Source organism: Saccostrea echinata, unplaced genomic scaffold, assembly GCF_033153115.1.
Source record: "Saccostrea echinata isolate AGI-Se365-2 ecotype Australia unplaced genomic scaffold, CSIRO_AGI_Sech_v1 ptg000004l, whole genome shotgun sequence".
Lineage (NCBI taxonomy): Eukaryota > Metazoa > Mollusca > Bivalvia > Ostreida > Ostreidae > Saccostrea > Saccostrea echinata.
The window spans coordinates 11,792,661-11,808,258 of record NW_026889753.1 but is presented as its reverse complement, the minus strand read 5'-3'; the positions used below and the strand labels follow the sequence as shown (position 1 = coordinate 11,808,258).

General features: G+C 34.8%; 1 protein-coding gene across 3 annotated transcripts in view; it reads left to right on the top strand.

Annotated features, from left to right (window-relative positions):
- The first annotated feature begins 1,483 nt into the window (after positions 1-1,483).
- The window catches only part of LOC133179174 (DENN domain-containing protein 3-like), a 34,282-nt gene continuing 20,167 nt past the window's right edge, over positions 1,484-15,598 (top strand). For all 3 annotated transcript variants that reach the window (XM_061313959.1, XM_061313958.1, XM_061313960.1), the window contains exons 1-10: positions 1,484-1,627; positions 5,852-5,986; positions 10,377-10,656; positions 11,387-11,511; positions 12,202-12,350; positions 12,540-12,648; positions 13,964-14,161; positions 14,634-14,774; positions 14,951-15,159; positions 15,297-15,407. In XM_061313959.1, the coding sequence (XP_061169943.1) occupies positions 1,514-1,627; positions 5,852-5,986; positions 10,377-10,656; positions 11,387-11,511; positions 12,202-12,350; positions 12,540-12,648; positions 13,964-14,161; positions 14,634-14,774; positions 14,951-15,159; positions 15,297-15,407 (1,571 nt within the window). In that variant the 5' untranslated portion in view covers positions 1,484-1,513. The remainder of the gene's footprint in view (positions 1,628-5,851; positions 5,987-10,376; positions 10,657-11,386; positions 11,512-12,201; positions 12,351-12,539; positions 12,649-13,963; positions 14,162-14,633; positions 14,775-14,950; positions 15,160-15,296; positions 15,408-15,598) is intronic.

The following is a 15,598-nucleotide window of genomic DNA, read 5'->3' as shown; positions in this document are numbered from 1 at the left end:
ACCCAGAAATTTCAAAAACTAATCTTTATGCAGTAGTAATTGTAATATTTATAAAGCCTTCTAAGAATTGCTTTATCAGTCCCCTACCCGTGAAACCAGAGGGTAGTATACATTTCATCTCCAATTGTCTGTCTGTCAGTCTCCCTTTGTCTGTCAGTCTGTCTGTCCCTTTTGTCTGTCAATCTACCTGTCCCTTTTATCTGTCAGTCTGTCTGTCCCACTGTCTTTCCCTTTGTCAGTTTGTCTGTCCCTTTGTCTGTCCCTTTGTCTGTCAATCTGTCTGTCAGTCTGTCTGTCCCTTTGTCTGTCAGTCTGTCTGTTCCTTTGTCAGTCTCCCCCTTTGTCAGTCTGTCAGTCCCTTTGTCTGTCAGTCTGTATGTCCCTTTGTCTGTCAGTCCCTCTGTCTGTCTGTCAGTCTGTCTGTCAGTCTAGCTGTCCCTTTGTCTGTCAGTCTGTCTGTCCCTTTGTCTGTCAGTCTGTCTGTCCCTTTGTCTGTCAATCTGTCTGTCAGTCTAGCTGTCCCTTTGTCTCTCAGTCACTGTCCCTCTGTCAGTCTGTCTGTTTGTCACAGTCTGTCACACTTGATTTTCTGTATGTTTTCCTTGCTGTCATTTGCAGATATTGAGCTGAATTTAGGTTAATCTATCTTCATGAGACAGACTGACAGATAAGTTTGCATTTGTTTCCACTTCAATGACATTTAATGGAAATACATTTGCCTTTAGACTTGCAGATCATTACTGGTAAATATCTTAATATACAAGTACAAGTACTTTTTTCTTAACCTAATGTTTTCTCTTCTACTAATGAGTGCTTCTCATCCAGTTCCAACCATAAAATATTTTGAACCAAACAGAGATCGACTCTACCATGTATTTTTCATGGAAAGTGATAAGACTAGTACCCAGATAAGTGTTATTTGAATTTTTCTAGAAAATGTTGAACATGCATAAAATTATTCTGAATAAATATTTGTAGCTGTCAGGAAATGAATCAGTTTATGTCGTACTTTAAAGACTACTTCCTCTGATGTTCTATGTAGTCAAGCCACTTCCACTTCAGGACTTCCTTAAGTTCTGTATTTAAAGTGCAGGCTCAATTTGTAAAAATGAAGGATAAATCCTGAATTTTCCATTTCCTACTTGGCCTAGCCAACAGAAAGCTGTATAAATATATATATTAATCTACAGAGAGAGGCCTGTAATGCTAATATATAACCATAGTGTAGCAGTGATAAGGATATTCATAATCTGTCCACTTTACCTGTTGTCGACCATTATCATCAGGTATATTACTTCTGAGAAATAATCTCCCCTATTTGTTTACGTTTGTTGTTGTACAATTTGTGTAGCTCAGAGATGTATTAGTTCATAATAACATCATGTTTGTCTGAGGACACCATGATATCAGTGGTACAGAAAAGCATGTGCATTAACTTCAATGTTTATAAGGAAGAGGCTTTAAATTTTTCAGATGCGGCTGACTTGACCTGGCAGTAAGGGCAGACAACAATATGGCGGGTGGGTTAGCCGGGTCCGATATCATGAGGCTGCAGAACAGCCTTATTGATCTGATGTTGGTGGCGGGTCTGGATGAGAACTCGGGACTTATACCTGAGCAATCAGGGGTAAGTGTTTTTTTATACCTGAGCTATCAGGGGTAAGGTTTCACCATGTCAACACCACAGTCTTTATCTAACACTTGTATTTATGGAGATCCAAAAGGGTATCGATCCTAAAATGTTATATTATATGTGCAAATCTAGTTCTACTTGTTCATGAATGTACATGTATACAAGTAACATCCAACAGAATCACTTGTAAATTAATGCTTGCTGTTTTATTAACCATTATTTTGTACCATTCCTCTATACTCAGAACCCTTACACTTAGTTAATAATGATGTGTACCAATATGCAATGCATGACATTCATAATTTGCTTCTTTTTGTATTAAATTTATATTAATATTTTTTAAATCAAAATTAATTCATATTCATTGTATTTGTTACACACATATACCGGTAACTTTTTTTCTACATGTTTCCGTCTTTGTCTATATGCCTGCTTGGTTAAAGTTATGCACACATATACATGATATATACACCGGTAATCAAAACTTCCTCTTATCTCTCCATTATTAAGTAGAATTTTAGGTTTTAACATTGTACTTCATTTGAAGATGAAAAAAATGCTCAAGGACAGCTAGGAAATCCAACTTATAACAGTTGATCCTTAAATATTTACATTTCCAATGTCTTTGTCCGAGATAAAATTTCAAATAGTAAAAGTACTTTATTTCTACATAAATCTACTGGTTCATCGATAGGCGTGGTGAAAAAAAAAATCACGTGCGGGGCGGGACGAATAGAGACAGAAGCGGGACTTGTAGCACTTGTGATAATTTTATGCATAAACGCCGAAGGCGTTTATGCAAATTATCATGCAAGCCAATCGATTGATCACATCATGAAACCAAAAAATTAGACAGTTATTCCTTCATTAAGTTGTAAAGGAAATGTATCTTCTTCCTCAAACTCCTTTTAAATTGTAGTCAGTTGCCAATTTATACCCTTTGGAAAATGGTCAGTGGTGTCTGGTAGATTTGAAGTAATCTTTTGGTGCTTCCAGGGAGTGTGAAAAGCAGTTTTTTTTTTCTTTGAAAAGCCTGGTTCCAAGAACTTCTCATAAATTTTATACAGTAGCCAATCATTTTTTGAATATAAATGGTCTAGAGGTGCAATAAGGTTATGGAATTTTTTATTTTTATTTTAGCTAGAGGGCCAATATTGGGAGATGAAAATTTTAAATGCTTTTTTTCACAAAAAAGGGGGTTTTTTTAACAGAATTTATGCTTCATTAAATTCTTTTACATTTTTTAATGTATTAATTATTAGATCACCTGAGCCAAGGGTACACATATAGACAAGATCAAGACATAATTCTATATATAAACAGATAAATGTTTGATTTTGAAAAACATTTGGTTAATAAAGATGTAAAGATTTGGAAGTTCTTTCAAAATGCTACTTGTACAGGTATAGTTTGATTTTCATGAAGCAACATTAGAAAACATCCAAAAATATGTAATCCTGTAAAATAAAAAAAAAATTATTAAACTGGAAATTTTTAGCTCTACTGGTCAGAGACCAGGAGAGTTTATGTGATAGTAAGGTGTCCAATTTGTCTGTCTAGCTGTCATTCTGTCTGTATACAATTTTTCAAAATGCTACTCCTCCTACAGTTTTGATCTGATTTCAGTATAAATTGGCACACAAGGAGACTACACTAAGATACATAATTCTATATTTTGGTTTATGATTTCAATGAACAGTGTTGCCATGGTTACAAAAAATAAAAATTTCTGTTAAATACATTTAAACTGCTACTCCTTCTGAAGTTTTAGTCTCTTTCAATACATGTAGACTCCACTAAGCTACATGATTCTCTTTATTGGTTTTTGGTTTTGATGAACGGTGTTGCCATGGTAACTGAAAATAGAAATATCTGTGAAATACTTTTAAAATGCTACTCTTTCTAGAGTTTTGGTCTGATTTCAATATAATTTAATTAAATTATAAGGAATGAAGTTAATAGCTACCCAATTTATACAGTATAAAGTGGGTTGGAACAGTTTACGTTTTTTTATAAACTGCTTCACGGTTTATAAAGTGTAAACTGCCCCAACCCACTTTATACCGTATAAATTGGGTGGCTTTTAAATTCATTCCTTAAATAACTTGGCACACAAACTTGTAGACTACACTGAGATACATAATTCTGTGCAGCTGTTTTTTTATTTCAATGAACCGTTATGCCATGGTTACTAAATAAAGAAATTTCTGTGAAATACTTTCAAAACATTACTCCTCCTACAGTTTGGTCTGATTTTAATAAAATATGGCATGCAAATAGACAATACATGCACTCTCTTATAAATAATTGTTTTAACTACTTTTTGATTTTGATGAATGATGTTGCCATGGTTACTAATAAAAGAAATTTCTGTAAAATTCTTCCAAAAGGTTACTCCTCCCACATTTTAGTCTGAGTGCAATAAATCTTGCCACAAAAAGAGACTCTACAAAGGATCATTATTCTCTTTAACGCTGTTGCAAAGTTTCAAGTCCAAGTGCTGCTTTTCTCTTCCTTTGTTATAAGTACAAACCAGTAGAGCTACAGTATTGTCAGAGACTTCTGGCTCTAATACACTGTTATGAATGTATACCAGTAGAGCTACAGTCTCATCAATAATTCTGGTTGCTTATTGATGTGGGAAATGAAGCTGAACTTCTGCATTTTGAACATCAATATCTTCTATACCATGGATATGTTGAAGTGAATTGGGAGTACCAACCATATTTTAATTCTTTATACATGTTTCTCAATATCAAGAACCCTCAAATATCTCGAAGTTTTTTTGGGTCCCACCGACTGTGAAAATTAAGTTTGACTCCACACTCCACAGTTTGGGTCCACACTGCCAAGAAAACTATGCAAAATTCATTCAGAAATTTCTGTGTTGGGCAAGTTCTGAGTATCTGCCTTACTGGCACTCTTTTGCAGAAAGTTGAGATAGTTCTAAATCTTTTACACTTGCAACAATCGAGTGATTTCAACAATCAGTATGCAAAAAAGTACAATGTATTGCCAAGGGTGCACTCCAGATAATAGGTAGTCTAATTCAGAATGTTTAGAGTATTTTATTGACTTTCAAAAATAATGACTATTAGAAAGAAATGTTTTAATTTAATTACAAAAGTCAGCTTACAGGGATAGACATTAACTTTCACATTTACTTGCCCTTCGGGCAAGTGATCTCAAACTTTTACTTGTCCAAATGCAAAACTTGGTTGCCCAAAACTAGGAAAGAACTTAAGAAGAAAATTATTTTTTACTGTAAATGTTATGATAAGAAAAAATGTGACCAAATACACTACTGTCAATTTGGCAAGTTGAGCTAGCTGAAAAAATTTCGATGCTGCATTTGTACATAAATGTATACCACTGTACTTGCTAATTTAATCTGTTTTAACACACTGCCATGCTATGGTGTTCCGTTGGGGCCACTCGCACCTTCGCATAATGTATATTGTATTGCATAATGTATAATCCAGAAACGCTAGCAAGGAATTCTGAATGCAAAAACATTGTCAGTCAGGTACGTTGTGGAAATCAAGTGTTTAATTTATTGTTTTATTTATAAGTTAATGTTAACTGAATAAATATGTACATCTGTATAAAAAAAATCACTTGCCCGATCGGACAAGTACGTCGACAATTTCACTTGCCTGAACTGATAATTTACTTGTCCCGGGCAATCGGACAACCATTAATGTCGATCCCTGGCTTAGCAGAAAGTATCAATAAAAATATATGACATTACAAGAGGACTATAGTTTATTTAAAGATTTGTTAGTGTTCTTGGAATGTTTGGCAAGCTATTTCACCAACACTTCTTTCTTATGTGTCATTAAAAATCTACAGTGAAAGACAAGTGGTGTATGCAACAACACATTGTCCATAGCTAATAGAACTTTCCTACCTCCACCATGAAAGAGTTCTGCTAAGTTAAGTACATGTAATGGCAATACCAAGTATTGTATAACAACTTTAGGAGTTACACCTGTGTGAGCATTAATTCATTCTTTTTGAAGGTAGGAATGAATAGATAATCCAGATTGATACATGCATTAAATTCACAAATTAAAAACAGAACAATATTGTTGATGTATTTTTAAGACATTGGAGAGGTTTAAAACAAGTATTTCAAATATGAATTTTCTATTGGTCACAAATCTGTCCTATGTATGAAATTTAAATTGTATTATATGATTTATTGTTGTATTGTAGATGGACGCAGAGATGATCCTGGAGAACCTGTTCGAGATGAAGTTTGAACCTCAGGTCCTGTCTGCCGTGTCCTCCAATACAATGATGTATTTCTTCCCACATCCAAGGCAGGACTTTGAGTACCCTCTCTTTCAGGTAATATGACACATCTGCCTTAAAATGTAAAATAACACATCTACCTTAAAAAGTAAAATGACACATCTACCTTAAAAAGTAAAAGGACACATCTACCTTAAAAAGTACAATTATAACACATCTACCTTAAGTCATACATGTGATATGTACCGGCGGTACGCAAAATGTACAGTTTTTCGCGCCCATTCATCGTGTACAGGCGGGACACCAAAATTCACGGAATATGAAAATTTGTACAGTATTTTGAATTTCTCGCTAAATGCCGCCATTTTCCTCTCATTCTCGCTCACGAAACACTGGAAAACGTCACCTGTGTTTGACACTTGACCTTCCGATAATTGTGTAGTGTATACAACCATCGCGTGTGAAGGTGTCAATTGCCAATTGGGATAATCAAGATACCCCTTTAGGTAGCTTTATTTTTATAGAGGTACAGTTAAACTTCGTTATCTCGAAGTTGATGGGACCGTTGATGAACTTGAGATATCCGGGGGTTCGACATATCGAGGGTTATAATTCAAATGATTTTGAAATACACTTCATGCAGAGAACGTATACTTAATAATAAAACATGTCAAATTTCTTCTTGTTTGAAATTCTGTATACGATTTCTTAAATATACATGTATTTAGCAATAAAAAGATTTTTATATCCTCTTAATAATCCACAAAGTAAAAACTTTGTATAATATGCACAGAATTATAATCCTTCTACCAACCCGGCAAGTCAACCGCTAGCATCGTTTCCCATGTGTACATAACCGGATATCGTCTTCGAATTGTAAATTTAAAACCGGTCGCTGTCAGAATAACGAAAACGAAATATACAGTTGTTTTATTGGAAAAACATGTGCATACATGTATAATAAAAGAAAATTATTTTACCATAATAATATAGAATGCAAAAGAAAAAAATACGCACTGTCTAACTAAAGAACAACACTGAATGACAGGGCACTATAGCACAAGTTTTCACTGGGACACACGCTCACATAACGTGAATTAACGACGCTCATTTAGGAAAAATAAATTCTAACTGCATTGAATTTAAGAATTTTGTTTCACTTTGATGTTTATAATTTTACGCTTTCATATGCATAAACTATGCAAGGGCGCATATTACATTAAAAAGCGATAATCAAGATAAACGTACCCAGCCACAAAACAATTAACGTGTCATCCACGCGTATGTATTAGACTAATACACACAACCTTTGGCTTGCATAATTTAAAAACAAGGTAAGCCATACATTCACCTCGAATAATTATCGTGCTATTATCTGTTGATCACAGGAACACAGGTAACCCGTGCGTGACAGACAGGTGGCTGTTATCAATAGAGCGGTCAGTTTACCTAATGGACTTGATCATCAGAGCGGAAAATTATCCTGACTTCGAGATAACGCATGTGATTTTAATGAATGGGCACACAATTTTACTTCGAGATAAGCGGGGTATTCGACATTACCGTGTTCGACATAGAGGGGTTTATTTTAATCATTTAAAAAGCAAATTTTGTCGGGACCGCGGCCTTACTTCGACATATCCGAGGTATTCGAGATATCCGTGTTCGAGATTTCGAAGTTTAGCTGTACTTAATTATCATGATTATAACTGTTAATGTTTCGTAACTTGATTGAAAAAAATTAAGCCAACTTCTAAAGTTGATATACATGACCTAATATACATGAATCTGACCCAGATCTCCGTAGGTATAAAATATACGATGTTTATTACCATGAGTACGCTGAAATAAAGGATATAGTTTTAGTTTTTATGTGCTGAAATTCATGTATGATTGCTGCTGTTATTTAGCATTGCTGATGTATATATCAGTAATATGAACAAAATGTAAATTGGAGACATTGGCTGACTCACGTTAATACTATATAAAGCTGGCAAACAAACTATCATCTAAACAAGCTTAATTTATAATAGATTCATAAGAACATTGTGATTATAAAACACAATATATGAAATTTTAAAGCATTCAAATCTCCATAACAACTTTTAAAATAAGACATTTCAAACAATATATATTTGTTGGTTTACAAATAAGGTGCCTTATCAGAAGAATTTAAGCGATATTTTACACCGTTTTTTTGTACCGTTTTTTTGATAGGCGTGTACAGTTTTTTCACCCGAATTCCAGTTTTTTTATGGCTCCTGTACAGTTTTGTGGTCTTTGACTTATCACATGTATGTTAAGTGAAATGAAACATCTACCTTAAAAAGTAAAATGACACATCTACCTTAAAACATCTACCTTAAAAAGTAGCTGCAGAAGTGTAGAAAATTTTTGTTGACACACTGGTCTCCAAATAGATACAGTGTGCAATTACTTTTTTAGCTCACTTGAGCTGAAAGTTCAAGTGAGCTTTTCTGATCACCCGTTGTCCGTCGTCCGTCCGTCTGTAAACTTTTCACCTTTTCGACTTCTTCTCAAGAACCACTGGGCCAATTTTAACCAAACTTGTGACAAAGCAATCTTGGGTGAAGGGGAGTTTAAATTGTTAAAATGAAGGGCCAAGTCCCCTTCAAAGGGGAGATAATCAAGAAAATACAAAAATTGGGTGGGGTCATTAAAAAATCTTCTTCTCAAGAACCACTGGGCCAGAAAAGCTGAAACTTATCTGGAAGCATCCTAAGGTAGTGTAGATTCTAAATTGTTCAAATCATGACCCCCGGGGGTAGGGCGGGGCCACAATAGGGAATGCAAGTTTTACATTGAAATATATAGGAAAAATCTTTAAAAATCTTCTTCTCAAGAACCACTGGGCCAGAAAAGCTGAAACTTATGTGGAAGCATGCTGGGGTAGTGTAGATTCTAAATTGTTCAAATCATGACCCCCGGGGGTAGGGCAGGGCCACAATAGGGAATGCAAGTTTTACATTGAAATATATAGGAAAAATCTTTAAAAATCTTCTTCTCAAGAACCACTGGGCCAGAAAAGCTGAAACTTATGTGGAAGCATCCTGGGGTAGTTTAGATTCTAAATTATTCAAATCATGACCCCCGGGGGTAGGGCGGGGCCACAATAGGGAATCCAAGTTTTACATTGAAATATATAGGAAAAATCTTTAAAAATCTTCTTCTCAAGAACCATTGGGCCAGAAAAGCTGAAACTTACTTGGAAGCATCCTGGGGTAGTGTAGATTCCAATTGTTCAAATCATGACCCCTGGGGATCGGGCGGGGCCACAATAAGTTCTACCGGGGGGGGGGGGGAATCAGGTGAAAAACAGCAAGGCCAAAGTTACTCAGGTGAGCGCTGTGGCCCATGGGCCTCTTGTTCAGGTTGAATTTGAATTTATTAACATTTACATGTTTATAGAGAATAGGATGGCCAAAGGATTCAGCATACATGTATATGAATGATTGTACACTGTTTCATTTTTTTTCATGATAACACAAAGTGTGGGAATAATTGATTGCATACTTTAAAATAAAGAGAAATTTGTGTTCTTGGAGCACACTAAACATTGGATGTCATTCCATATTTGTATGAACATATATTTGCATCATCACATTCATTGGAAATTTAACTCTTGACAAGATGAACAGGAAGGATTAAAACTTGTTTTGTACAGGACAATAAAAGCTGAAATTCATTCCATTTAATATCACATTATGCTATTTATTCCAGGTTTAACTTTGGTCTAGAGTAACAGGAAAAGTCACAATAATCTAACACACAATTTAATTATCAGGAACATTAAATCCATGTTCATTATTCAAATCATATTAGAGATAATAGGCATATCACAGTAATAAAGTTTTAAATTACCAAGTACATAACATCTTCCTTTAATAGTCAGTTTATTGATGGATGGATCTATAAATCTTTTTTAAATGAATTTTCCTTCTTGCTCTGAACCAGCAGTCCTTGCACAACAGTTATATCAATATTTTGTACTTTCTCTAAACCAGCACCACACCCACATTGATATCTTGTACTTTAGCCTGAACAAAGCCTGACATAATGTTAACATTGAAACTCGATGATTAAGCCTGACATAAACCTTGACATTAAATTGATATTTTGTACTTTAGCCTGATATAAAACTTAACATTGCAATAACTTTGATATTTTGTACTTTAGCCTGATATGAAACTTGACATTGCAATAACTTTGATATCTTGTACTTTAGCCTGATATTAAAGCTTGACATTAAATTCATATTTTGTACTTTAGCCTGATATGAAGCTTGACATTACAATAACTTTGATATCTTGTAGTTGTACTTTAGTCTGATATGAAGCTTGACATTGCAATAACTTTGGTATCTTGTGCTTTAGTCTGATATGAAGCTTGACGTTGCTTTGATATCTTGTACTGTAGCCTGATATAAAGCTTGACATTACAATAACTTTGATATTTTGTACTTTAGCCTGATACGAAACTTGACACAAAGCAGTACCATTTTCTGAAGTCACCCAGTGTCTTCAACACACTGGACTCCATCCCAAAGAGCAAGTTCAACAAAGCTATGCACCAGTCACGTATGACACTCAGGAGTACCTCTGTGACCCCAGGGGCCATAAGCAGACATATGTCTATCCGGCGTCCAATTACAAAGAAATCTATTTACTGTAGCCCCCTTCTCAACAATCAACAGTTTCCCGTTCCAGATGAGGTCATCAAGTCCATCCAATACTTCTGCTTCCCAGGTGTGTTGCGTAAGATGTATCAAATTGCTATTGTGCAAGTTTAAAGTATCATGATGATAATCGTATATCATAATGAGTCCTAATGATAATCGTATATCATAATGAGTCATTATGATAATCATATATCATAATGAGTCCTAATGATAATCGTATATCATAATGAGTCCTAATGATAATCATATAACATAATGAGTCATAATGATAAACATACATCATAATGAGTCATAATTATAATCATATAACATAATGAGTCATAATGATAATCGTATATCATAATGAGTCATAATGATAATCATATAACATAATGAGTCATAATGATAAACATACATCATAATGAGTCATAATTATAATCATATAACATAATGAGTCATAATGATAATCATATAACATAATGAGTCATAATGATAATCATATAACATAATGAGTCATAATGATAATCATATATCATAATGAGTCTTAATGATAAACTTACATCATAATGAGTCATAATTATAATCATATATCATAATGAGTCTTACTCTTCAGAGTGCAAAAAGAAATCTTTAGAAATTTTAGCTTCGTGACAAAGAGCAGGGGGATACAAAAAAAAACCTTTCCATTGTAAAATATATATTTTACAGAGCAATATGCTTGGATATATTCCTAAGAAGAGATAACTTAGGCATGTATTAAGTACTGTAATGGTCATTTGGTACTTTTTTTAGTATGCTTTGTCTGTTTTTTTTTACAGATGACCTACGAATCACAAAACACAAAGCTGACACCTTGACCCACTTCTTAGTTTTGACAGATATCCATGGCAACAAGACTTATGCCACCTGTATAACGTTCTATAGACCTTACTTACTGGAGAAGGTTGGTGTAATCACAAGTGAATATTACTTCTATACAAGTGAGAAAGCTCAAGCTGTTTGAGCGGATTAAGCTCCTTTTTCATATAAGCATTTTTAACTCACCTTACCAAAGACTCTAGTGCTTAGTGAGTTTTTTTTAATGAGCAAGAGTCTTCAGCCTCCATTTTTTCATCAACTTCTGTAAATTTATCACATTTTTAATTGTTTTTCCAGAACCACGGAGCCAATGAAATCTAAGGCTAGATGGGGCTATATTGAGGGTCAAAGTTAAATATTGAAATATTCTTAGAAAGAACAGCAATATTAATATGCAAACATCCCCATATAATGAGGATTCAAATTTATTTGAATCATTTCCCATGGCCAGGTTGGGGCCATAATAGGGGATCAAAATTTTACTTAAAAATATGTATACAAGGAAAATTTTTAAAACCTTTTTCTCCAAAAAGCAGGGTCTAAATTAGTCATGCTCAAATTCTAGCAACCCTGAGTAGTGCAGATTCATAGCATTAATCTTCCATATCAGTTCACTGCAGCCTTTCACAGTTATATTATTATTCTGGTAGTTGTAATTTTTGCTGTATTGGGTGAAGCTTTAGTTCTGTAAATCCTGTTGTTTGTTTAAGTATGATGGAATTTTTGTTTTATTGGGAGAAGTTTTCTTTCGGTAATTTTATTCTGTTGTTTCTAGGAGTATGATGGAAGCTTAATTCCTCACTTGGATCTATCAGGCGACAGTTCAACAACTACTTCAGAAAATGTCCGCTGCTTCATTCCCGTCTGTTGTGTCCTTATTTCTAAATACCCCTACTTTGAGACCATGAAGGAATGTCTGTCCCAGTAAGTAATGCCAGTGAATATTTCGATTCACCAGAGAAAAATCAATTGTTCCTTGTATTGGCAGGATATGTATTGATGTATGCTTATACAGGAATCAGACTGTCTGATTTCATGCATTGGATATCATTCTTAGCAATTTACACATACATAATTCCCATCAAAAACATCGTTTTTTGTTTATGTTGGCAGTATGGTTCACCTGATAGAGACAGGACCAGAGGACATGTACACCCACATCAAACTGTTCTCCCATAAACTAACAATGACTCCAGTACCCCCCGCTGGAAGGGTGGCTATAGTGAGTATACATATATATAGGAAAAACTGGAGTTCGTGTCATGATTTTGGTTCAGGTCCTCAAGGTAACAGGTAACGTGGAATCATCATTGTTTGGGGGGGGGGGGGGGGGGGAGTGGGGGCCAATATTCATGGATTTTGTGGGTCACCATTACCCCCAAATTTACATGCCTACAAACATTTATTTTGTAAACATTGATTCATTGAATCTACCTTATAAACGAGTAACCCATGAAATTACGTGCTCATGAAAAAGTAAAATTTTGCTAGCGCCCCATGAATTTAAATGATTTCACAGCAGATGGCAAGGGGTTTTAAGAACATTTTCATTTTAAAGGGGCCTGGACACAGATTTTAAGTTAATATTTTCTTAATTTTTCAGTATAATATGATTTATATGTTGCTAGAGCATTTCACGCTGAAATATAATAAAAGCGTGTTTAGATACTTCTTTTATCTGGAGATTATTGAAACTACGAATTTCAGGACGCGTTTGATTGACTCATATCCTGGCACTTTCATGAAGTAAACTTTATCCTTTTTACTTAAGAAATTAAAGTAGAAATTTTGTTGTGTATTGATGAAAAATATTAAAACTGTAGAAAAGTGGAAATTTTGTTGTGTATTCATGAAAAATATTAAAACTATAATCCAGAAAATTCAGAGTAGAAATTTAAGGAAGGAAATCCAACTTACCAGTATTGTCAGACGATGCTCAGTGATGTGTGCAGAGTAAACAAACACACCCAGTAAAACATAAACACACAGCTCATGCCCTGTTTACAAACAGATATGTTTGATGTGATGTAAAAGATGAATGTCATTGTTATTGAATTCAACGAATATTCATGTAAGTTCAGTTCATTAACAGGCCCGTAGGAAGCAATTTCAGTGTGGGGGGCACAGCTGAACATTTTCAGTTGGGGGGGGCACTATCAACTACCAAAATTCTTTGACAAGCCAAAAAAAAAAGGTCATCAGACATTTTTATTGAGGGGGCACAAGCATATATTAGCTATGTTTTCTATAGTAATCTATATATATCGGCAAAATTATTGGGGGGGGGGGGGCACGGCCCCCCGTTCCCCCTGGTTTCTATGGCCATGATTAAACTGAAGTAATTTTTTTAATAAACATAGAAATTTACAATGTAAGCAATGCATCTGTGTCCAGGACCCTATAAAAAGAGAGAGAGAGTTAAGTTTGAAATATAAAGAGAAATTTTTTAGCAATGTAGTGTAAGTTATGATATCCTCCAAAGAATGTTCATCAGAAGCACAAATAAAGCTGCTTATCATCCACTATAACTTTTTAAGGAATTTGGTATCCAGGAAGTGTCATTCATCATAAGGCCCTCCCAGGAGGCGGAGAAACAAGTGATTGACATTCCACTGTACCTTCCCTTCCTTATCTTCCCACCAGAGGAAATCCTCAGGATAATATCATCTATCCTGGTGGAGCATCGTATTGTGTTCATCGCCTCTAATTATGCCTTACTTACAGTGGTCATGGAGGTGAGTTCTGTGTATGCATGTAAAAGTCAACAGAATTCAAACTGTAGGAAATTTTATGTCAATTATTGCGGTTTTGTTCATTATATTTTGGTCACCTGAGTCACTCCCATCATTCTCCTTGTAATTTGCATAAACTTTTAGACATTTTCAGCTGCTCTAAAATGGCTGAAGTTTGTTTTATAGTATCTGTAAATGAAGAGGAACTGAAAATTTAACTTTGAAACTGTCCACTAGTCTCTGAAAGGGGGGGGGGGGGGCATCAGATGTTAGAGATTGGCCCAACTGATTTTTTGAGCTTCTAGGAGACAGACTTCATGCAATGCAATAATGACCATAAATCTTCTATCAATTTGCAAATTTCTGTCAGGTTTCCAAAAGTTCAGTCCCTGATGGGGCTTATATGGTCAAAGCATGAAACTCAGGTGACCATCAACACCCATGGGTCTCTTGTTTATCACTATTGTTCTTTCAGAGCTTTCTAAACTTTATCCTACCATTTGAGTGGAAGTACACGTATGTACCAATATTGTCCAGTAAATCTATAGAACTGCTGGATGCTCCAGGGACATTTATGATGGGCTGTCACTCCAAATACAAGGAGCAAGTCAATCAGGTCATTATAAGAAATAGATATGGATATTGCTAGTAATTACCCAAATGTCAGAGTCAAGAAAACTAAATAAAGAGGGGGAAAAGCTTTTATAAACTTTTTTTTAAGCATGCATTTTTATATACGTATTGAATGTATTTTATGTGAAGATAATATATACAAAGTATACAATTTCTTAGGTGGGAGGTTTAGTAGTCGTAGATATAGATGAGGGGTCACTGAGTATAAACCCTGAATTAGCAGAAGACTCGAGATCTTCCATTTCTGTAGACAGTGATAGTATCGAGGACTTGCTAGATATCCCAGAAATCCCTGAGGGTGCCGCCCAACTCTTCATCAAAGTCTGCCGCAAAGCCAAGTTCCAATTTGACCTTGTTGATACACAAAGGTAGTCAACATGATATTATTTACAGGAGAAAAGATGTTTTTGAAATATAGATCAAAGTAAAGGCAGCATGTTTGATATGTTGAGTATCATTATGCTTGTACTGAAAGTCCATTAAATCAAGTTCTCCTCATTTTCAGACCAAGTCATTTTGATGTAAAAGCAGAGCGAGCTTACAGAAGAAGAAAAATCCAGACTTTGAATGAACTCATTGTTGCTGGATGTTTAGAACTCATGGTTAATCTGTTTAGGTATGCCTGGTCTTTAGGTTAACTTTTTTGGTCTGTCTGTTTACGTCTGAGTTTGTTATTAAACTTTGTATGTTTAGATATGATATTGAGGTCAGCTTCTTGTTAAGATTGTATCATGAAGTTCGCTTATCTTATTTACATGAGGAAGATTATGATTATCAAGTTTTAATTAATTGTTTCTATTTTTCAAT